This window comes from Elephas maximus, chromosome 17 (assembly GCF_024166365.1).
Source record: "Elephas maximus indicus isolate mEleMax1 chromosome 17, mEleMax1 primary haplotype, whole genome shotgun sequence".
Classification (NCBI taxonomy): domain Eukaryota; kingdom Metazoa; phylum Chordata; class Mammalia; order Proboscidea; family Elephantidae; genus Elephas; species Elephas maximus.
In genome coordinates, this window is record NC_064835.1 from 13,499,851 (window position 1) to 13,524,910 (window position 25,060).

The 25,060-nt window shown below is 48.9% G+C and overlaps 1 protein-coding gene across 2 annotated transcripts in view; it reads left to right on the forward strand.

Moving 5' to 3' along the window:
- Positions 1-25,060, forward strand: part of GRIK4 (glutamate ionotropic receptor kainate type subunit 4) — a 519,693-nt gene that overhangs the window by 337,904 nt on the left and 156,729 nt on the right. For both annotated transcript variants that reach the window (XM_049856800.1, XM_049856801.1), the window contains exons 6-8: positions 800-897; positions 5,265-5,430; positions 21,014-21,192. In XM_049856800.1, the coding sequence (XP_049712757.1) occupies positions 800-897; positions 5,265-5,430; positions 21,014-21,192 (443 nt within the window). The remainder of the gene's footprint in view (positions 1-799; positions 898-5,264; positions 5,431-21,013; positions 21,193-25,060) is intronic.

Genomic DNA, 25,060 nt, shown 5'->3' on the forward strand with positions numbered 1-25,060 from the left:
CCTCAACCACCACCTCCCTCAACCACCACCTCCCTCAACCACCACCTCCCTCAACCACCACCTCCCTCAACCACCACCTCCCTCAACCACCACCTCCCTCAACCACCACCTCCCTCAACCACCACCTCCCTCAACCACCACCTCCCTCAACCACCACCTCCCTCAACCACCACCTCCCTCAACCACCACCTCCCTCAACCACCACCTCCCTCAACCACCACCTCCCTCAACCACCACCTCCCTCAACCACCACCTCCCTCAACCACCACCTCCCTCAACCACCACCTCCCTCAACCACCACCTCCCTCAACCACCACCTCCCTCAACCACCACCTCCCTCAACCACCACCTCCCTCAACCACCACCTCCCTCAACCACCACCTCCCTCAACCACCACCTCCCTCAACCACCACCTCCCTCAACCACCACCTCCCTCAACCACCACCTCCCTCAACCACCACCTCCCTCAACCACCACCTCCCTCAACCACCACCTCCCTCAACCACCACCTCCCTCAACCACCACCTCCCTCAACCACCACCTCCCTCAACCACCACCTCCCTCAACCACCACCTCCCTCAACCACCACCTCCCTCAACCACCACCTCCCTCAACCACCACCTCCCTCAACCACCACCTCCCTCAACCACCACCTCCCTCAACCACCACCTCCCTCAACCACCACCTCCCTCAACCACCACCTCCCTCAACCACCACCTCCCTCAACCACCACCTCCCTCAACCACCACCTCCCTCAACCACCACCTCCCTCAACCACCACCTCCCTCGTCTGCTGCAGTGTGTCAGATCCTCCCCAAGGGAGTGGTTGCTGTCCTGGGACCATCCTCCAGCCCTGCCTCCAGCTCCATCATCAGCAACATCTGTGGGGAGAAGGAGGTGAGTGCTGGGCCGGGTTGGGGGAATATCTGCCAGTTGGAAGCCTGTGCCCAAGGGCACAAGTAGGTCATTGATGGAAGAGCCCATCAAAGCTGGGATGGTGTTCTTAAAAACAACGTCAGTGCAAATAATTTGTTGGCCATTTGTTGCTCCAAGTTGTTTGAATGGAGAAACATCTCCTCTGAGTCTTAAGTGCTGTGGTGGTGCCTCCAGTGGCCTCTTTGGTGGCAGTGGTGGTAGAGGGAGAGGACAGAGGAGGGTGGTAGTCAGGGGGATGCCCAAGAGGGCAGAAGTCTGAGCTCCCACACTCAAGTCCACATGAGTAGCTCCTTGGTGATCTGTTTATGTATTGGTGCTCTGGGGAAGAGTACCTTTGGGGGAAGGGGAAGTTTTATTGCTAAAATAAAGTTTGAAAAGCTCTGTAAGTTCTCTAGAAAAGCTATTTTTATTTTTAATTCCAGTATTTACTTCTTCAATCAGTAAATCCTTTTTCATGTGCTTCCTGTAACCACACCTGGGATTTTAAAGAGTTGAGTCCATTTCCTCTTGTTCTAGATCCATGGGAGATTAAAAATGGCACGGCCCCAGTTTTGGAGTCATAGCCCACTTCCTGTTCCTCCAACTCTCCACTTCCTTTTTCCCTGGAGAAACAAAAAGAACTTCAGAGATTCTGTCCATTGTTGGAATCTTTCCTAATCCTCCACTGGAATCAATCCTCCTTTAGATGTGCCCCTGGTAGACAGTAAGAACATGACCTCTTAACCCCTCTCCATCCCAAGGGCCTTTAAGCCAGGTCCTTAGGGGGCAGATGGAGCAAGGTGGTGAGACTATGGGAGAGGGGGAGATGGGCAGAGGAAGGAAGGATCAATCTTCCACTGTCCCTGGAGGGCCTGGAGGCTCCATCCCAAGGGCCTTTAAGCCAGGTCCTTTAGGGGGTAGATGAAGCAAGGTGGTGAGACTATGGGAGAGGGGGAGATGGGCAGAGGAAGGAAGGATCAATCTTCCACTGTCTCTGGAGACCTGGAGGCTCTGCCCTCCAGAAGCTTTAGCTTTAGAAAGAGTCAGAAATAAGATGGGACACCCTACACTGCAGGACAGGCTGGATGCCTCCCCAGTCCCTGCAGAGACAGTGGAATGCAGATGGTCACTTCCTACTCCAGGCCCTCCTGGGAACCTACCCCCTTGATGCCTCTACTTTCTTTTATGATCGGAGGGCTTGGTGTGTCCTTGAGGCTTTGGGAAGAATATCTGTGCTCCTTATTTTATGAGCCCACTTGCAGAATTGTGATTTGCAAATTTTAAGTGTCATTGAGCCTCGTAGCCCTAGCCCCACAGTTGGTCTTGCTCCTTGGTAGATGGGCCCTTGCCTGTAGGCTGAGCCCTCTGAGCCTTCTTGTCACATTGACAACTTCCCACCCCCAATGCCATCAGGTGTCCAGAAAGATGACTCTTGAACCAACCTGGGCCAAAAAGAAACGTCTGTCCCTCTGCAGTCCGTTCCACCATCTCGCAGGCCTTGGCCCCAGGAAGTGAGACCTGATGTTTAATTTAAATCTTCCTTGCCATGCTCCAGGTAAAAGCTCATCTGTGGCAGGCTGTTATTTCAGCAGTGGCTCTGATCTTCACCGAGTGAGGTTGCCAAGACCTCAGCTCCTGTTTTCTCCTTTCAGCTCTCTCCTTTTCTTTTCTCCCCTCTCCCTCCCCCTCCACCCATTCTTCTCTGTCCCTTACAATCCTTCCCCCAATCCCATTGCAAAATGGGGTTCCTTTGGGACTCAGTGGATATTTTCTCTCAGCCAAGGCATCCCTTAACCCTGTTTGGCATTTTGGGCTGGAGGTGCAGATCCTGACTCACAGGGCCTCCCTGTCTTCTCCCAGCCTGCTCTCTGTGCCATCACTGACCAGTCAGACAGCAGCCCTGTCCAGGGAATGGCCAGACAGTTACCCCTCCTTTGCCTGTTCCTTTCTGAGCAACTGTTCCTCTCTGTCCGGATTATGCGTTTCTTTTAATATTTTATGAAGCTGAACTGCCTTACACTGATTCCCTCCAGCTCCAGGGAAAAGAGACGGAGTTCTCACCAAGGAGCTCATTCCTTTAAATGCTGCTAACATTGTAGAAGCCCTAGTGGCTGGCTGCTTTCTGCTTAGGTGCTCTCCCCTCCATTCTGCCTGCCTCTCTTGGTTCCCCTCACCAGCCCTGCTGATGACTTCCTGGGATACATTTGCACTTGCAAATCAGTTATGAATTGATCTTTATCCTAGAGAAAGATTCGATAGGATTGGGTTAGGCCCATCGGAACAGTGGCTGCTTCCCTAGCAGGCTTCAAGATGGCAAGCTATGCTAGACAACCCCCATCAATGCCCTCTTCCTGAAGAGGCCCCTCAATCCTCACCCCATGTACAGACAGCTGCAGGATTTTTGGGGGGAGCACCTAGATATTGGGAGAAAGGGGAAGAAAAAGAGAAAAGGCATTGTCTGAGCACTTGTTACATATTAGGTACTGAGCTGTGGCATCTTTCATACTCGGTAGCTCATTTTGCCCTCCCAAAGCTCTAAGAAGCACCTGTTCTTATCTCCATTTTTATAAAGCTTAGATAAGTTACGTGGTTTGCCCCAAGTCACACCACAGAATCTGGATGCAAACTCAAGTCTGTGGATTCCAAAACGCATTTGTTCTTCACCTTCCCAAGTCCTTAGCGATACCCTTGATCTGTAGATTCAAGGGTATCCCTAAGGTTACCACACTCACTGGGGGGTGAGTTAGCTGCGAATGGAACCTGGTAGACTGGATGGCCACACAGGGAGGGCTTTGGTCAGTGATGCTCAGATGTGTAAATTAGCCAGCCCACCCTTCCCCTGCCCAGCCATTGCCTCCATCTTGCCCCTTCGTGTCCACTTTTATTTCCAACACATTACTCCTTTTAGACAAATGTTATAGACTGCAAAATACACGAGGGATGGAAGAGTCTTTATGACACGACACACCCCAGGTCAACTTTACACTTCAGAGTCCTTGTAATTCACTAGGTTCTCCCCAGTTCTGCAGTTTTTAGTCTCTGCTGGAAAATATTGGTTGCTGTCTTTCTAATGCTCAAGAGTTAATCCTAGGTGAGTTTGGGTTTTCTCCCTAACTTCTGCTTTCACCCCATTCTCAGAGGAGCCTTGGTATCTGCCTAACTTCTCCCAGAGTTTTAGAAGGATGAGGTAGCAAAATCCTACAGAGACCATCTCAGCATCTTCCCAGGCTCCTGGCAAGATAGCCTCTGAGCCAGTCCAGGCAAAGAGAACTCCTAAAATTATGTCTGAATAGCCCGTTCTAGAAGCCAGCCAAATCCTCATCAGGAAGTTCTTCCTGCTGCCTATCTGAAATCTTACTTGCTTTAACATCATTACCACACTTTCTGCAAGTTGGCATTCCCATAAGGAGGCCCTACCTGAGGACTAGGGCTGAGGTTTCTGCCTCATCTACCTCTGATAGAAGCACCAGGTAGGCTTCAGCTCTCTTGGCTCCAGGTACCAGGGATGAGGGTGACAGAACAAAATTAAGGTGGATAGGGGCTTATTACATTTTAACTTTCCTATTACCTACTGAATAGCCTTGGCTGCCATTCGCAGCCTGTTAATTTCTCTTCCTGGGAGAAGAAAGGCAGAAGGCAGGGGCAGTGCCTCCCGGAAATGTCAGTGATAGACGCAGAGGGAATCTGACAGTGTCCTAATGAAGCCAAAGTGAAGCCAAAGCAGGTATTTATTTACCTGGCTCCACCTGAGGCTCTCTAGGTGGCTTCTCAGCTTGTGATGCTGTCTCCTCCATATGCGTCTTTTTGGTGAACGCTACCCCTGCCTTCCTTCTTGCTCCAGAATTCACCCCCAAAAGTTAGTTGGGAGCTGGTTTGTACACCTGTTGGCTGGGCTGGAATGATGGGACTCCTCTCTTAGTCCCCAGGGCACTGTTTCTGTCTTCCAGCCATCTCTGCTCTGATTTATTCACTACAAACAAAATATGATAAGAATTATCCCTTTAAGAGTCATTTGTCCCCCTGCCCAGCAGTAGACAGCTCCACTGAGAATAAAGGTCTATTATCATACCATCTCAGAAGGACAGGCACCAGCTCGCGGCCCGGAGCGCATTATGCAGGGCTGTGGTCCTGGGCCTTCCTCTCTTCGGCACTGTCGGGGATATCGTCTTGTCTTCCTCCCATGGATTGGGCACCCTGGGCCTGCAAGCTCTGCCTTCCGCAGAGACAGGGTGTGTGTGTGGCAAAGGTCTTGAAGGAATCCATCCTCCGTAGCTTTGTCTTATTCCTCGCTTTTTCTCTCTCTCCCATCCTGGATCTTCCCTGCTGCCCATTTTTGCTCCTCCTCCCAGGTCCCTCATTTCAAAGTGGCCCCTGAGGAGTTTGTAAAGTTCCAGTTCCAGAGATTCACAACCCTAAACCTCCACCCCAGCAACACCGACATCAGCGTGGCTGTAGCCGGCATCCTGAACTTCTTCAACTGCACCACTGCCTGCCTCATCTGTGCCAAAGCAGAATGTAAGTGCCCCCGGATTGAGTTCTGCCTTCACACGGACCAGTCTAGTGGATTTGGACACTGGTTCCCTGTCCCCCTGGCTGAAGACACACCAGGAAGGGGAGGGCTCCTTCACATCGTGTGGGTCGGTAACTAATGGTTCAGGCATTTGTGTGTGTCCTTGTGTGATTGTTCTATATATTTGTTTGTGCTGGTGTGGGTGTGAGAGAGAGTGGTCCAGGACCACCCTTTGCCAGGACTCGCTGGTCATGGACAGAGCAGAGAACTGGGTTGCAGGAAGATTGACCAACCTCCAAGCCTTTTTGCATTTGCAAACTCAGTTCCCACATTTTCAGCCTCATTGTTAAGGAGACACAAAAAAAGAGAGAGAGGGGAAAAAATCAAATTGGCTGCATTTGTACTTGATGGGTTGAAGAGCTTCTTCCTCCAGAGAGCGCATTTTGCTAATGGAACAAGGTCCAAGGTCAATGCCTCAAAAAGCATTTTTTTGTAAATGCAGGTTTTGGAAATGTATTTTCTCTGACTCTCAGACAATTTGTGACAAAAATTTAGTGTTCATGAGATTTAGCTAATTTAAGCCAGCACCTTCCAGCAAATATGTGCATTTGTGTGCTCCCGGTGGCAGCTGTGTACTCACACATGGACAGGCAGATGCTGGCCACTGGCTGCCGCTGGGGCCCAGTGCCTGAGCCCCAGGCACCTGGGTCCGGCACGGCTTACCTGCCCACACACTTACCTGCGTCTTTGGGCGCTGCATTGTCAAAGATATGCCATCTGCAATCAGTGTCCCTTTCTATGGCTTCTCAGAACTGATCTGCCTTCTTAAGCCCCTCTTCAACCCTGTAGCCCCTACCGCACTGGAAAACAAAAGCCACCTCACTGTCAAGGGTCAGAATAACCTACTTTACTAGACCTTCGTACCTGACTGCCTCCACATTAATTTACTCAACACATATTTATTAATTATTGTGTGTTACCCAAGAAACAAAATAACCGAGTCCTAGCTATGTATGGAAATCCTGGTGGCATAGTGGTAAATAAGTACGGCTGCTAACCAAAAGGTCGGCAGTTCAAATCCACCAGGCGCTCCTTGGAAACCCTATGGAGCAGTTCTACTCTGTCCTGTATGGTTGCTCTGAGTGGGAATCGACTCGATGGCAACGAGTTTACCTATATATAGAAACCCTGGTGGTGTAGTGGTTAAGAGCTACAGCTGCTAACCAAAAGGTTGGCAGTTTGATCCACCAGGCGCTCCTTGGAAACTGAATGGGGCAGTTCTATTCTGTCCTATAGGGTCACTATGAGTTGTAATTGACTCGATGGCAGTGGGTTGGGTTTGGTTTTGGTAGCTATGTATGCTTTTACATACTTTCTTTAATGTTTACAGCAACTCAGTGAGTTTGGGTGTATTGGAATTCCCCATGTTATAGATGAGGAAATTGAGACTCAGACTCTGGGAAATGACTTGCCCAGGGTCACATAATGTAAGAGAGCCTGAAGTCTTCTCACTACAAGTTCAGAGCTCCTTCCAGAGCTCTCTAGTGAACGTGAAGGAGCAGTGGCCCCTGTGCTGCAGACAGCAGTAAAAGCTGTCAGTATGAGAAAGCACAGAGTAGGTTATGCCAAGTGTCAAGTACGTAGTACGACTAGGCTTTGGGATCAGGGTGGGACATGAGATGAACCTTGAAGGATGAAAGATTTCAATAAACATAGAAAAGAGGGCATACCAGATGAGGAGAAGGGGAGGGGAGCGGAGATCTAGATGGTCTGACTAAGAGAAGTCAGTAGGAACATAGAGCTTGTATTGGTTAAAGCTGGAAAGAGAGGCTCAGGGAAGGGTGTGGAGCCTGTTGAGAGGCAGGGAGGGGATGTGGCCTTGGTCCTGTGTCAATCGAGAGCCCTTGGAGGTCTCTCCACAGAGGAATGTCCTCAGAGGAAAGGTAGTTCTAATCATGGGTCTGCCTTCGGGGGAGCAATTGGCTTGGAGTACATGAAAAAGAACATAGGAGTCGAAAAACTGGAATTTGACCAGAGAAGCTGGACACTGTCAGACTTGGAGAAAGAAAGTTGACTCCACACCATTTTCAATGGACAGGTCCCGATAGGAACCAGCAAGTTGGATGTGTACAAGAGCACACCTGTTCTTCACTTACTCAGTCCACAGGCATTTAGTGAGCCAGGCACTGGGCTAGGCTTTACTGGTTCTTCAGTCACTCAGTCCACAGGCATTTAGTGAGCCAGGCAGTGGGCTAGGCTTTACCAGTTCTTCAGTCATTCAGTCCACAGGCATTTAGTGAGCCAGGCACTGGGCTAGGCTTTACCGGTTCTTTAGTCACTCAGTCCACAGGCATTTAGTGAGCCAGGCACTGGGCTAGGCTTTACCAGTTCTTCAGTCGCTCAGTGCACAGGCATTTAGTGAGCCAGGCACTGGGCTAGGCTTTACTGGTTCTTCAGTCACTCAGTCCACAGGCATTTAGTGAGCCAGGCACTGGGCTAGGCTTTAGCGGTTCTTCAGTCACTCAGTCCACAGGCATTTAGTGAGCCAGGCACTGGGCTAGGCTTTACCAGTTCTTCAGTCGCTCAGTGCACAGGCATTTAGTGAGCCAGGCACTGGGCTAGGCTTTACCAGTTCTTCAGTCATTCAGTCCACAGGCATTTAGTGAGCCAGGCAGTGGGCTAGGCTTTACCGGTTCTTCAGTCATTCAGTCCACAGGCATTTAGTGAGCCAGGCGCTGGGCTAGGCTTTACTGGTTCTTCAGTCACTCAGTCCACAGGCATTTAGTGAGCCAGGCACTGGGCTAGGCTTTACCAGTTCTTCAGTCGCTCAGTGCACAGGCATTTAGTGAGCCAGGCAGTGGGCTAGGCTTTACCAGTTCTTCATTTGCTCAGTCCACGGGCATTTAGTGAGCCAGGCAGTGGGCTAGGCTTTACCAGTTCTTCAGTCACTCAGTCCACAGGCATTTAGTGGGCCAGGCACTGGGCTAGGCTTTGCCAGTTCTTCAGTCGCTCAGTGCACAGGCATTTAGTGAGCCAGGCAGTGGGCTAGGCTTTACCAGTTCTTCATTTGCTCAGTCCATGGGCATTTAGTGAGCCAGGCAGTGGGCTAGGCTTTACCAGTTCTTCATTTGCTCAGTCCACGGGCATTTAGTGAGCCAGGCAGTGGGCTAGGCTTTACCAGTTCTTCATTTGCTCAGTCCACGGGCATTTAGTGAGCCAGGCAGTGGGCTAGGCTTTACCAGTTCTTCATTTGCTCAGTCCACGGGCATTTAGTGAGCCAGGCAGTGGGCTAGGCTTTACCAGTTCTTCAGTCACTCAGTCCACAGGCATTTAGTGGGCCAGGCACTGGGCTAGGCTTTGCCAGTTCTTCAGTCACTCAGTCCACAGGCATTTAGTGAGCCAGGCACTGAGCTAGGCTTTACCAGTTCTTCAGTCACTCAGTCCACAAGCATTTAGTGGGCCAGGCACTGGGCTAGGCTTTGTGTGAGAGAGAAGAGAAGAATGATATACAGTGTTTGTTCTCAAGGATGTAGCAGAGTCTGTGTACATTAAGCAATGCAGACAGTAGAATGATGAGGCTGGACTCAGGGAATTAGGATATGCCGGAGTTCTCAGGCAGGAGTTCCGTGGAGTGGGGTTGGTAAGAGCTCAGTGAACAAAGAGTCTATCCCCCTTAATTACAGAAAAGGGAACTGAGGCTCAAAAGTAACTTAACTTGCCTAGTCCCATAATTAGTAAGTGGTAGAGCTGGGATTTGAACCCAGGTTTCCTGGATCACTGTCCAGTACACCTTCACCATTATACCAGGATTTCTCCAACTGGGCTCCTCTTGAGCTGTGCTGACCAACACAGTAGCCACAAGCCACATGTGGCTACTTAAATTTAAATTTGAATTAATTAAGAGTAAACAAAATAAATTCATTTCCCAGTCTTTCTGGCCATATCTCAAGTGCTCAATAGCTACAATGTGGGAGTGACTACTATATTGAACAGCACTGATACAGAACATTTCCTTCATCACAGGAAGCTCTATCCAGTTGTGCTGCTTTAGATGATAAGTGCCACATAGACAAAGAGCTCTGTGGCAGAAAATAAGAAGTTTGGATAATACTTCATTCTATTTCTCCCTCGTGGACATTCCCAACACAATAACATGGACATTCTGAGATATGCAGTAGCTAAAACAGCGGTAGGTAGTCCCTGACTTATGGCGTATTCTGGTTACACCAAACCACACTTAGGTCTGTTTTTTTGCATATCTTACCATTAGTAATACATACTGCATACAGTGTTAAAATATATCTGTCAGTTTATATGTAATGTTTCCAACTCCCAAAGACAAGTAAAGATTGGATCAATAAAGATACTGATAATAAAAGGCAATAGTAATGAAAACTAAAAAAAAAAAAAAAAAAATGAGGTATTCAACTTATATCAGAACTGACTTACGACAGCATCGTCAGAACGGTAACCCATCGTAAGTCCAGGACTACCTGTATTTATCTCATCATTACCCGCATAGGTTTGGCCGTCGTCTTAGGCTGTAGAGAGGCGAAACCAGTGAAGCGCGCGCGCGCACGTGTGTGTGTGTGTGTGTGTGTATGGAAAGAGATTGATCTTGAGGAAATGGCTCATGAATTGTAGAGGCTGGCAAGTCCCAAGTCTGTGGGTCAGGCATGAGGCTGGAGGCTTCTCCTGACTCACGTAGCCGCAGGCTGTGAGGCTGATGGATCCCTCGCACTCCTTACAGGCTGTGAGGCTGATGGATCCCAAGATCGGCAGGGAAGCTGCTAGTTCAAGTCCCAAGAACCAGAAGGCAGATGATGTTGAGCCAGATGCAGGATCCAGAGTGAGAGCCTTGCTGGACCATCTGTTTATATACTGGAGGCAGGCCATACCCCCAAGGAAACTCCCTTTCAGCTGGTTGGCTGCTCATAGCAGATCTCATCATGGAGGTGCTTACATCATTACATAACTGCCAAATTACATCATAACTGCCAAACCACTGAGAATCATGGCCCAGCCAAGTTGACACACAACCTTAACCATCACAGCCCTGAAACCCTGGAGGATGCCATTTTTATACTCCACAGGACACTGGTATTTTGTGGAACACAACTGGGAATTGCTGAGTTCCACCATGTGGCCATCCTTGCACTATGGAAGGGTGTAATGGAATCAAGGATTCTCCCCTCAAGCAGTGAACTGGAGCGTCCCCGCACATACAGAGGGTGTTGAGGGGCAGAGGACAGGCTACAAATATCTGCAGGCAAAGATGATCCTTCCATCTTCCTCAGTGCTGGTGTAATGTCTCACACCCTGACAGGAAGTTCTTTCTTGTGTCTAGCCACAGTCCTTCTTGCTTATAGGCTGGTCCCTTTTTCCTCTTCTTCAACTCTTACTGGGGTTTGGAAAATGAGTTGCTCACATGTTTGTTGACCGTCTCCTATGTGCTGAGTGCTATGTTAGGCACTGTTGCCTCCCAGCCCAGGGCTCCTTTTATTGCAATTATGACATTCTTTGACCTTCAGACAGTTCCATACAGATTGCAAAGCACTTTCAGTATGTTTTCACATTTTTATCCTCCTCCCCCAGTCATCCTAAAGCCTAGAAAAGGAGTCTTGGGACTTGCTGAAGGTCACACAGTGGATACATGGTAAAGCCAACACTCTAACTCAGGCTCCTTGCCTCTCAACCTGGTGCTTCCTCCTCCATGGCCCCTTACATCCCCCTGGTCTACAGGGACAGCCTCAGAGCAGCAGCTGGAGACAGAGTGAGGGCTCCAGCTGGCAGGCACAGTGTCACAGGACAGGGATCTCTAGAGCAGAGCATCACCTTCCTTCCTGGAGCAAGGGCGTAGGGTGGCTGAGTACAGACAAGGCCTGGAGAGGATGAGGCTGCCCAGGTGTAGGAGAGGGCCAGCCGGCAGCCAGGGCGGGTCTTATCAGCCATACAATGCCACCGCTACTTGGAAAACTCATCCATCTAGGCTGTTGAATGACGGCGCTCCCCACCTACCCAAGCCAGGGAAAGGAAGGTGGGACAGAAGAGGAGAGGTTCGGGGCAAAGAGGATTAAAAATCTAATCAAAGGATGAGAAAATGAGGGTCTGAAGTGAGATACAGCTCAGCGCTCGGGAGGAGATACTTCCATCTTCCTTATGGTGCAGAGCTGAGAGACACTGCAAGTGGAATTAGGAACAGAATCTAATTCTATTTTCCAGTCGTCAAAATGAGGCATAACTATGATCATTCCACAGGGAATCATGCTACTTGTTCTGCTTCTTCCCCGAAGTAGATTTTTAATAAGCAGGCTTTGGATTAAATAGAGATGTATTGAGGGTTAAATTACTTTTCTTTAATGGGAAAAAAAATCACAATTACTGATTTGCAAGTACCCAGTTCTGATGAGGCAGGGGCGGAGATGTGGTAAGGGGCTCAGGCGGGGCTGTCCCGTTCACCCCTTAGAGCAAGGGGACGTTGGCTCTTTGGGGAATTCCAAGGAGAGCTGGGACCTCTGAGGCCAGTTTGATAAGATCACCCTGCCCTGCCACAGAGCTACCTGTTGAGACCCTCGGGAGGGACCCAGATTCCTTGTGGTCATGAGCGTAGTATGCTCTGTGTTTCCCTGGCATCTTTGTATCTGGCTCAAATAATCCTTCTTTTTGGTGTTTCTTTCTAAGTATTTTTTGTTGTTGTTGTTATGTGTCCTGTGTCTCTGTATCTCTCGCTACTTATTTACTACCTGTGTGTTCTTAGAAAAGTGACAGCCTCTTTTCAGCCCATTTTCTGGTCTCTAAAATGAGGATAATGAGACCTGCCTCCCAGGATGGCTGAGGACATTACCTAGGATGACATATACAGAGTGCGTAACTCAGTATCCACACCTAGGAAATTCTTGGCGCACCCAGGTTTTCCATTTCTTCCTTCCTTCCTCAAATCCCATTTAAACGAGGCCAGGCCAGGACCTGTAGCCCTGGTGGTGCAGTGGTTTTAAGGGCTTGGCTGTTAACCAAAAGGTTGGCGGTTCGAATCCACCAGCGGCTCTTTGGAAAACCTTTGGGACAGTTCTCCTTTGTCCTATAGGGTCACTTGAGTTGGAATTGAGTCGATGGCACTGGGTTTGGTTTTTAGGTCAGGATGTGGAGCACAGCGAGATGAGGTGAGGTGAGGTGATGTTCGGCTCTGCCATTAGTCCTGTGGTCACTAAACCCAGTCCAGGTTGTTGGAGAGGAGCACACTCTGATCCTGAGGTGGTCCCTGCTCCTGGGGAGGAAGTGCTGCCAAAGAGAAAGACAGGATGGTGCCATAAACAGAGAACTGTGTGGAGTCAAACCAAGTAGCTCCACTGCTTATGTGTGATGTTAAGTGGGTCACTCCACAGCTCTGAGCCTGAGTTTCCTTCTCAGGCTAAAGATGAGTATAATCATACCTCTCAGGGTAATGGGGTGGAAAGTGGGCCCAGAGCATGATACACATTTAATTACTGTTACCACATTCTGCAAGACTGGGTGCTGGCAGTAGGTTATGGTGAGAGGAAGAGGGTAGGGAGTAGGGAATGAGAACCAGGGCCCTGTATGAAAGTAGTAGAAGTCCCTGGGTGGCGCAAAGGGTTAAGTGCTTGACGACTAATCAAAAGCTTGGCAGTTCGAACCCACTCAGAGAAACCTTGGAAGGAAGGCAATCTGCTTCTGAAAGATCAGTTAGCCTTGAAAACTCTGCAGAATGCATTTCTACTCTGCACACATGGGGTCACCAAGAGTTGGAATTTACCAGGCGACAACTGCATGTTTTTTTTATGGGGGTCAGTAGTGGGCCTTCCCCATGCCACCCCTAGGAGGCTCTATGGGAGGCCTTTTGTTCTTTATGATACACAATTAACCATTTACTGAGCACTTAATATGTGCCAAACATTGTGCTAAGGATTTTGCATTCGTTGCTGTTGAAATGATCTTGATTCACCCTATAGGACAGAGTAGAACTGCCCCATAGGGTTTCCAAGGCTGTAAATCTTTATGGAAGCAGACTGGAATCCTCTCGCAGAGCAGCTGGTGAGTTCAAACCGCTGACTTTTTGGTTAGCAGCTGAACACTTTAGCCACTGCACCACCAGGGCTCCTTGATTTTTGTATTATCTCCTTTAAATTTCAAATTATCTCATTTAAATCTCATGATAACCATATAAGGTGGGCTCTATGAGTATTCTCATTGTATACATGTAGAAAAGAGAAATTACATTGTGTTCAAGGTCACGTGGTTCCTATTACCTCCCCTTCTGACACTGAAAGAGCCAGAACCCAGGGACCACCGTACCTATTTTACAGGAGACTGAAGCCTTTCTGTGCCAACCTGAATGGTGAATCAGTTTGAAATCAGGTCTAAAGCCTGGGTGTATGCTGGCTCAGTCCAGTTGGCCTCAGCTTCATCACTGAGCTTCTCTTGCCTCTGCTATTTTTTCTGTTACACAGGGATTAATAATAGCTATCTCCCAGGGCAGTCATGTGGGTTGGATCAACTGTGCAAGTGAAGGAGCTTAGCAAACACTGAAGGCTATTGTCAGGTCAGGGGTGCTCACTGGGCCTCCATAGCTGAGGCCGAAGCTGGTGACAGACACCCTGAAGAGAGGAGGCTGCTTGAAGCAGAGGCGCCATCATAGCAGGTGACAGTCTTGATGGCCAAGCCAGGCAGGCAGGAAGACGGTCCTCTCGTCAGTGAGTGCCTTGGCCTGCTCCTCTATCCCTCTCCTCTGCCGCCCTCATCTTACCCCCTCCTGCCTGTTCCGGAGGCCGAGCCCAGGTGTGGGATGGGACAAGATTGAGCAACAGATGAAATACATCTTTCAAGCACTGCAGTTCCCTGTTCTCCACCCCTTCCTTGCCTGGTGATGTCTTGGACAGTCATCCTCTCTCTGTCTAGCCAGAGTGTGCCCTGAGACTGAAGGTGCCTGGTAGGGAAGGGGAATTAAGAGTAAGGAGGTTGAGGGCACTACGCACAGTGCTGAACTCCTATCATCTCATTAAATCCCTCCCACCATTCTCTGCAGTGCCCCCCACAAGATTGAAAAGTGCTGCCCCACCTGGGAAGATTAGCATTTTCCAAGACCAGAGCCTTAAGCCAGGGGAACCGGCAGTGGAAGAAGGAGCAGGCAGACTGAAGGGGTGTTTTCTTTATTTTATTTTTGATACAAGGGTTTTCTGTGTCCCCTGCAGACTCATCACTTAGGTGTCCGTGTCCCTGAATTGCAGCTATGTCCAACCCTGGCTATGCCTTTCACAGCCTCTCCATCCTCTTCCCAGCCCTCCTGGCACCCCACCTTCCTGTTCCAGAGCCAGCCTCTCTCCTCTTCCCAGAACAGCTGGCCTGCTGAGTCTCTCATCAATCCATCCTGCTGCCTCCTGAGTGAGACTAATAGATTCCCGAGGTCCCTCTCAGCCTTAGACTTGGCAGACAGGCCCGCTGCTGGGCCAAGGGTCCAGCAAGAGAGGAAGGCTGGAATGGAGGTTGAGGAGGGGGACTGGGAGGAGAGCAGCTTTTTACCCGTCTGGTGGCAACTGCCTATGGTAAATGGAAAATGCCAAACTGGACTGAAACAAACTCCTAATAAGCTTTTTTGTTCCCAAAGGATCAGATGATTTTTTTTTCTTCTAAATTTTATTTATTTTGTTGTTATTGAGCATATACACAGCAAAACATACACCAATTCAACAGTTTCTACAGGTACAATTTATTGATTAATAGATTATATTCTTTGAGTTGTGCAGCCATTGTCCCCCTCCTTTACTGAGTCGTTCCTCCCTCATTAACATAAACTCATGCCCCGCCAAGGTTCCTACCTAATCTTTCCATTTACTGTTGTCAATTTGATTCATATAGATAGTTCTTTAAAGAGCACAATGTTCAAGACAGACCTTTTTTGCTAGTTAAGCTAAACTATTGTTCGGTTTTAAGAAGACTCTAGGGGATGTTTTTGGTTTAAGGTTTAAAGATTATCTCAGTGCAATAGTTTCAGGGGTTCATCCAGCCTCGTGGCTCCAGAAAATCTAGAGCCCATGAGAATTTAAAATTCTCCTCTGCATTTTCCCCCTTTTGATTGGCCTTCTTCTATAGAATCTTTGATCAAAATGTCAGTAACAGTAGCCAGGCACCGTCCAGTCTTCTGGCCTCATGGCAAAGGAGGCAGTTGTTCATGGAGGCAATTAGCCACGCACTCCACATCCTCCTCCTATTCCTGGCTCTCCTTTTTTCTCTGTGCTCCAGATAAATAGAGAACAATTGTTGTGCCTTGGATGGCCACTTGCAAGCTTTTAAGACCCCAGGCACTACACAACGAACTAGGAGGTAGAACAGAAGCACTAAACTCGTTACTAAGCAGATTCACTGGGATGTCCCAAGACACCATGACCGTAAACCTCCAAACCAAGCAGCCAAATCCCAGAGGTATTTGGTTGTGTATAAGCAGCCTCAGCAACTACCCTTTTTGTTGTTGTTGTTATAATATATCACATAACTTTGGCCAATTCAACTTTCACAGCGAACAACTTACTGACAGCAATTATAATAAGCGGCTGCGCAGCCCTGCCCTTAATCAGTGCAATTTTTCCGTTACTGTTAACCCCTTTTTCGCCTTCCTCCCACCCCTGGTAACCACTAATAACCTTTAGTCTCTATATATTTGCCTTTTCTTGTCTTTTTATATAAATGTGGTTATACAATATATGTCCTTTTGTGATTGGCTTATTTTGTTCAGCATAATGTCTTCCAGCTCCATCCATACTGTAACATGTATCAAGACCTCATTTCTCCTACTGGCTGAGTAGTAACTCCTAATACTCCTAGTGTAACTAAACCACGCTTTCTCTTTAGATTCCTTCTAGTGCCTAGAATAAAAAAGTATCCTCTTTCTGATTTATAGAATTAGATAATCTCTGGGCCAGGAAGACATCATAGTTCTTCTAGTTTGACTTCTCATGCACTGGTTTCATTCTCTCTACAATAGTCCTCAAGAGGGACTTAAGTCTTTCCTCGACTACCTCCAATGATGGGGGACTCACTACCTCATGGTGCATCCTGCTGCACCTTCAGATAGTTCCAACAGAAGGTTCTTTCTTAAATTGAGCTGAAGTCTGTCTCCCTGTAACTTCCACCCATTTATTGTTTCTAGGTTTATTCTTGGAGGCTGCCAAGAGCAAATCTGCTTTCTGCAGCCCTTCTCACTCTAGAAGACAGCTGCAATAGCCCCCTGAGGCTCCTGCTCTCCAGGCTAGGCAGCCCCTTCCTTCATCTGTCCCTTAGTGACATTGTGTCAGTTCCCTCGGCCTGGCACTGCTGCTACCAAGGCCTTAGGACTTAGTCTCTGTTTTCCCTTGACAGTGCTCCAGTCCAGTCCAGCAGGTCCTGTGCAACATGCCCCACACTGGTTTGAGGTAGAATCACTGAGCTCTAGGAGTTTAATTACTAGTTAGTAAAAATTTTTTTTTTTAAAAAATAAATACCCATCACTGTGACATAATTATGTATATGCATACATACTATATAATGTCACTGAGTAGCACAAGCAGTTAAGCGCTCAGCCGCTAGCCAAAAAGTTCGCAGCTGAAGTCCACCCAGAGGTACCTTGGAAGAAAGGCCTGGTGATCTACTTGCAGAAAAACTAACCATTGAAAACCCTATGGAGCTTGGGTCTGCTCTGACACACAAGGGGGTCTCAGTGAGTTGAAATCAACTCAGCAACTGTCGTTGTGTATATTTGTATGTGTACACACACACACACATGCAATCAAATATTTTATATGATTTGTAACCAAGAGCTCCGTATGTGGATTGGATAATAAGTCCTGTCAGGGTTTGGGAAAAGTGAAGTGGGTGACACCTAGAGAGCTGAGATGTGGTGAGGGACATTTAGGGTGTGAAGGGGAGGGAGATGAGTGGGAGACCTGATTTGTTAAGCACCGTCTAGGTGACTCTGTTCTCCTTGCTTGACACCCTAATGACCCCCAATTTTCCAATAAGGGACACTGAGCACAGCAGGGCTGGGCGAGCCTCCTGCACTGACCTGGCTGGGCTTCATGTCTAGTCCTTGTGCTCTTTTTGCTGCACCAGGTGCTGTGGAGGTTTGGAAAAAGAATGACTAACTGATAAGTGATTCCGGGCATGAAACTTGAAAATTCCAAGGACTTGCCGCCCCTCCCCTCTCCTGGCCCCCCACGCCCTCAACAAACACAGGAAGTGTATGGGATGAGCTGGAGGAGTGATGGTCCTTCGTTGCTTAAAGGGCAGCAGAGCACACCAAGGGATAGGGTGGTGGGGGATGCTGGGGACTGTGGAGCAGGTTCCCCAGAATTGTCATCTGACATCTGGAGGGGGGCTCTTTTTCCAGGGAGCTCAGCGTGTCTGCCAATTTTCAAGGAATAAGGGGCTCCTGGGCTGTCTTTGCCAGGTAGCACCATGCTATACGTAATGCTGTTGTCATCCCCCAAGCACCCCATCTCAGCAGTGAATGTCATTGCCTGTTGGAGCAGCCCCGGGGATTTGGCCTCTGTCCTAGATGGGCTCCAGAGATTCTTGGTGTTGGCATGCCTGGACCTGTGGGGTCTGCCTCTGCCACCTCTCCCCTGTTCACCATCTCCAGCTCCGGTGTCCCTCACCCACTGAGGAGGTCCCTTTTTCCATAATTTGCCCAGGCAGAGCTTGCCTCGAGCCAAGGAGATGGCTGAGACTCTAGGAGTTTGCGACTCTATAGCCTCCCCTACTCCTTGTTACAGTGTCTTTCGGGTCAGGAGCTCTTACCTTTATCCAGATGGGATTTTGCTTTTCACATTGTCTCTCAGGAAGATGCAGTGACTCTCCTCTCCATTTTACATATTGGGCGATGTGAGGGCCCCAAAAGAGACCAGATTAATTTAGGCCACTAAACAAGATATTGTTGTTGTGTGCTGTTGAGTTGATTCCGGCTCATAGTGACCGTATAACACAGAGTAGAACTGCCCGCATTGGGTTTCCTAGGCTGTAATCTTTACGGGAGCAGATCTCCTGATCTTTTCTTCCTCAGAGTGGCTGGTGGGTTCGAACCCTTGACCTTTCGGTTAGCAGTTAATAACTTGACCATTGCACCGACAGGGCTCCTTACTAAACAAAGTAGGGATGTGGCTTGAGCTTGGTTATAGACTTAGCTGGAAGTCGCCCGGCTACAAGTTCCTGGAGGACAGCGATTATATCTGGCCCCTCCTCTTTTCCTAGTGTCTTGTTAGCACAGTGCTAACACTTAGGACATACCGGCTGAGTGCTGGTTGAACAGACTTGGACTTCGCTCGCTCTATTCTGCATGCCAAAAGCCTTTGAGCTCCTGTGGTGATAAACACAAGAGAAGGAACATGCCTGTGGCACTTTCCAGGTCACTGTGGACTTTCATATAGGATCTCATTGAGTTCTCACCTTTTTATACCGATTTTACAGATGAAGAAGGGAGACTCAGAGAGGTTAGGTGACTTCTGAAGGTCACATAGCCAGTGAGGGCTGGCCCTAAGCTTGGATCCAGATCTTGTTTGGGCTGGCAAGAGGTGCCCAGGCATTGAAATTCTTTTTGGAGGCCGGTAATGAGGAGCTGTGAGGAGCTTAGGGCTGCCTCCCAGATAGCTGTGGATCTTTGCAAGTCTCCAAGGGAGGCCCTACACAGAAAGAGGAAAGGCCAGCCAATGTCGTGGCTTACATGGCTGGGCTGCTTCTGAAGCCCGCTTATAAATAATAGACCCTCCCAGGGAATCTCCCCTCCCTGCCATGGCCTTCCAGCAACCTGGAAAGCCTTCTCAGGACCTGATGGCAGGAGAGAGGCTGGCAACACCTTCCCAGAGTTCCTGTCTCCATCGTGCCAGGCCTCAGGCTCCAGTCCTGCCCCCTTTTCCTTCTTGTTACGAAGCACACACGAAGTGTAGGCTTTCTTTCCCTTGAGTCCCCAGAAGCATGTCCCTGAGCTCCTCCTGGAGGGTGTGCCTGCTATCTCCAGGTGTGTTTTGTCCTAAAAGGCAGCCTGGTCTCATGGGAGGAAGGTTGGGTGGGGGTCAGAAAATAGGAGCTGGGGTCCCAGCTATGTCACCGTGTTCCTGTGTGGCTGGGCAAGTCATGTCACATTGCTACAAAATGAGGGAGGTAGACGAGATGCTCTTCAACAGCACTTTTGAATGTGTGTGGCCTTTTGACTCCCGAGGGTCACGAGGGGGAGTAATCTTGGCGGGGAGGAGTCTTTGGGGGTTGTATTCAGGACATCCTCAAATTTGATTCCAGATGTCCCCTTAGCCAGTACAGAAACCAGCAGCACTGGGACCTTTGACTGGTTAGAAAACTACCCCTTCCCCACAATCCAGTGTGTAGACAATAGTGTCTGGTGAGTGACTCATCCTCTCCCAGCCTCACGTTCCCCTCTGTCCTGTGGGATTGTCAGATCTCATAGGACTGTTGTAAGGATTTAATGAGATAAACCAGGTAACATTTTAACACTCTGTTGGAATACAAAAAGAGTTCAATACATGTTGCTCTTGCTTGTTGCTTTTGGGAGCAAATGCCTACATGTCTCTTTTAATGGGAATTGAGACCACTGCTTTGGCAGGAAACCCCTCCCCCAACACACCGGTGCACACACTCTCTCTCACACACTCACACACATACACAGTCATGTGCAAACACACATACATTCAGACATACACTCAGGCACGCACGTATACACCCCCACCACACTATCTCTCTCTCTCACACACACACACACACACACACCCTTCTGTGCTGCCTTTCCACAGAAAAGTAAAATTGAGACTCTTTTGTCTCAGCGATATCATTCTGGAGCCCCTCCTCCTACCATCACTCCTTAGGCAGCAGATAGCTCTTGGGGGGAGAGAGAGCCCTTTGCTCGCAATCAGTTTTCCATTTTCTTCTGGACCCCATATTGTTGCCTTTTGGAGTGCAGTTCAAAGCCTTTTCTTTTATAATCATAGTAATACCTTGTCTGAATGTAGCCACTATGCTTTGAGGAGTTCAAAGGGTTTTTGCTAGACCTGTTTTCTGGTCCTTGTGATCTTGAGGGAACTGCTCCCCCACCTCCAAGACAGGCACGAAGGCTTTTATGGAGATTGATGTCAGAATGAGAATTTACTATGTGTAACGCACAGGGCTAAGCAGTTGGCATGCTACCTCACTCAGTCCTCACAACAGCCCTACGAGCTGGCCTCTGTGACGATTCTCCTTTCACGGAGGGAGAAACTAAGGCCGAGCACCCGGGGAGTAAATGGCCAAGTTGGAGAAAGAAACCCAGGCTTCATGGTCTCTTACACAACCCGCGGAAGCTTCCTTTTCAGTTTAAAGAACGTTCCAGGAGGGAGCGGGGGAGGCCATGGGAGCTGAGGAGATTTCTGTTTATTTTGGATGGGATGGTGAAACCCATAAAAGTTGAGAGACTTGCTTAGGATGCGGTGCAGCGACTTAGCACCAGAATCGGAGTCAGGCCCGTGACCCCTGCCTCCAGCCTTTACTCATCCCATTTTTGCCCCAGCGACTCCTAAGGCAGACCTCAGATCCTCAGGGGCTTCATCCTCTCTCCCCCTCCAGGCCTTTTAAACCTAGAGAAGCTGCTCCGGCAATTCCTTATCTCCAAGGACACACTCTCAGTCCGGATGCTGGACGACACCCGGGACCCCACCCCACTCCTCAAGGAGATCCGGGATGACAAGACAGCCACCATCATCATCCACGCCAACGCCTCCATGTCCCACACCATCCTCCTCAAGGTGCGAGCCAGGCTGGGCGGGGCTGATGGGCACCAGAGATGACCCTTCTCTACCCATCCTCCCTCCTGGAGTCCCTCCTAGCCTGAGTGTTCTCCTGTGCTTGGCCTGAGGGGCTATGTGCTGAACCCATTGACAAACCTGTCTCTATACTTCAAGTTCAACGTGTGATTCCTGAAAGCTTAAAGGAGAAAGCAGGATCATGGTATTTAACACCTGGTGCAGCAGGGCACCAACCGACTTAAACACTGGCCAAACCTTAACCTTGACAGGGGCTCTTGGAGAGGTCCCTCGGTTCCTAAGAGGGGCTAGGGTGGTGGGGTGGGGTGCTTGGGGGCTCCTGGCAGAGGCTATTTGTCAAGCAGTATAGAAGTATTTCTGTATTTTGACAACTAGGACAGTTACACCAGTGTGCATTGCTGATTATGTGCCCCGTGTATAATCCTTATATGGTATACAGTGGTTTACAAAGTGCTTCCATGTAATTTTCCAATGTAATCCTCTCAACGACTATGTGAGGTAGGTATGATATCTTCACTTTACAGGTGAAAAAACTGAGACTGTAAGATTATGTGTGTATCCAAGGCCCAGCCCTGTACATAGCAGAACTCAGCCTGAGTCTGATCTCCCAGGCAGTTTCACCCACCCCTACCCCTCCAAATACAGAGAGGCAGAGTGCCAGCCCTGAGTGAGGATACACATGTGTGGAAGCTAGACAGAGAGAGAGAGAGAGAGAGAAGTCAGGTACCTGGGGGCCCTGCCTCGACAAATAGCTAGAAACAGTGGGCAGCCTTGCAGCCGCCTGCAACAATTCCTGGGCTGGTGACTGGGCTAGGCGTGCACCCTCAGTTAGAGTGGACCCTGATTCCTGGCTCCTCCATGCCTTTGACAACCCCCAGCCTCTCCAGCCCATTGGCCTCTTCTGATGCCATTTTGGAAACCCTGGTGGCGTAGTGGTTAAGAGCTATGGTTGCTGTAATGCTATTTTAATTACACATTCAAACACAACCTGCCATCTCCCAGTGGGGGAGCAAGGCACCTCGTTAACCTCTGCCAAGCTGTGCGGAGCCCGGCAGACACTGGGATGATTGTCTCTTCCTCTCCCTCTGAGCCCTCTCCCGAGCTACTTTTTGTCTCAGAGTTAATAAGAGATTTGAATGAGTTCTCTTAGTACTGAGGGCTGTCCCTTCAGCCCGTTGCTATAGTGATTTTCCACAGCTCCAAAGCCATGTCTGTCTGTGTGCATGCGTACACCCATCGTTCTCTTTCTGTCTCCTTCACAAACACACAGTTTCTCCCTTGCTTTTTTATTTCCTCTCTCATGTCTGGGACTATGATAAATGAAGGCATCAAGGATGGAAAAGCTCCTCTATGTTTCAAGGGAGCAGAGAGACAGGCTGAGGTGAGGGGTCCTCCTCTGGGAAGTTGGGGAGCAGGAAGTAAGAGCCTCAGCTTGGGAGATAGATGTGCTCCCAGCCCCCTCGTGGACGACAGGTCAGAGCACACAATTCCCTGCGCAGTAGCTGGAGCCCAGACACCCCCAGCTGGAATATTTCCATGGCTTCCAGCATAGAAGCCTGGGCTTTATTATTATTTTTTAATAATATGACTACAAGGTCATTCTTGAAATTTTGGAAAATACAGAAAAGTACATAGAAGAAAATGAAAATCATTTATAAGCCCATCACCCAGAAGATAACCACTATTAAATTTTGGTGTCTGTCTCTTCTGTCTTTACGGACATGTTTTCTTTTCCAAAATTACCGTCATACTTTCCATGTTCTTCTGTCACCTGCTTTTTTCGCTTAATTATATGCCTTGCATTTTCCCGTGTCGTTAAATATTTTTCTGCAAATACCGTTTTAATGGCCGCATCATTTCCTATCATAAGGATGTACCATAATTTATTTAACCATCTCTGTATTGTTGGTGATACCAGCCATTTCCAGTCTTCTGCTGTAATAAATACTGCTGCGATGCACGCCTTCAAACATAAATCTTTATGCACATTCATGAATATTTTCTTACATAAATTTCTAGAAATGGAATTACTGAGTTAGAAGTGTGCGTGCTTTCAAGGATTTTGATCTGATTTTTCCAGTTGCCTTCTAGAAAAGCTGTAGTAGTTCACACTCCCACCAGCAGCATATAGGCGTGCCTGCCTTACAGCGATCTTGCCAGTACTGGGCATTTTCATTAAAAATGCTTCCAGTGGCTACCCTTTTGAAGGAAACACAGCCTCTAATGATTACGATTCACAAATGGTTCAGCTGGGTGGCCAGTGGCCAGCTTTCCAGAGATCACCTATTGGCCTCAACCCCCATGACCTTGGAGCCAAGCTGACCAGTGTCCAGTGAGGCTCAGGGAGACTCTTTCTGTCTTTTTTCCAGTTTTGATTTTCTAGTGGCCCCAGGAGATCTTCATGCTTCCCCAGGGCTCCATACTCCTCCCGGCTAGGGGGTGCCAGCAGGGCCTTTTGGGGCCCCGAGAGGATGGGCATCGTATGGGAAGGCCATGTGAGCAGAGCGCACAGGGAGCTTCTGGGAGACTCGAGCTGTGTGTATGTGAGCCTGGCCCACAGAGCTTTGCAGCACTCTGCTGTCTCTTGATTTCAGGGGGATTTGCAGAGTAATCCTGTACTTTATTGAGCGGCTGTTCTGGCAACGAACTCCATGTTTACCCAGAATTCAGGTCTTAAAAAACAAGGATCTCTTGTCTTTCATCTTTAGGACAGCAGATTTCACAAAATGGGTTTTAACCATCTGACTATGCCCTCTCCCAGCCCCACGCCCCACCCCAGCCCATTCCTCTAGCCAGCGGGACCATGTTGTAAGGGAGTGAGCCTCCTGGAAGGGGAGCCTCCTCTAGCGGGGGCAGGAGGCAGCAGCACTATCATGTGGACAGTGTGAGTATCTGTTTGTGTGGGGAGGGGGTCATCAGGCCCTACCATCCCCTTGGACATGCAGGAGGAAATGTAGCTTTGCTTAGAGGAAGAGGAGGCTCCAGATAAGAGGCCCTGTGCTCCATTGCCAGTCTCAGCATGACCTTGCCCCACTCACTAAGCCCTCCTGCACTTTAGTTACCCCTTTGAATGATGGTGATGTAGTTACCCTCAGCATGTCCTGCTAGGAGCCTGTGAGGGTTTCTACAAGGATGCTCACGAACTTATTTGAGTTCCTTGGGAGATAAAGACCATGTGAGAGAAAAAGGTAATCATCCTTGGTCTTGTTTCTCCCCCATGCACTCAATAGTCATGACAAAAATGGTTTCCTGGTGGCCCCGGGGCTGCAGGATACATTATGAAAATCTAGAAGACCGTCAGGAGGGCTGCAGGCCCTGGGGAGAGCTGGGCTCATTATTCACTGATCTCCTTGTCAGTTTCTGTAGTACCTGTCACACTCAAAGCCGGGCACAGTGGCAGCGAAGGTTGGTTAGGGATATTTATGGCGGGTACAAGGATCAGACAAAAGGGAGACTGTTCCGAGGTAGCAGTTCTCAGCTGTGGAATGATGACACGCTGGTGCGCTCTGATCAAGTGTGAAGTATGTCACCAGCAACTTGTTACTTACTACTAATAAAGTACCAAAGTTTGCAAATGATTCACTTGTTTCCTACGTTGCCGTAGATCCAGGAATACTCTTAGGAGTCTCACTTGCCTTCTGACAGCCTTTCTTGAGTGGACAAGAGAGGGGTGGAGTTAACTGGGGAATTGCCAGCAACCTCCAGACTCTGTCCTCTGCCACAGCCCCTAGGAGAATTGTTCTAGTACTTTCCATTGGTATCCTGGTTGTCAAGGGCTAGTATAGTTTGGTTAAAAGTACTGAAATCAGATTGCCTGGCTTTAATTTCATCTAGACCACTTATGAGACAT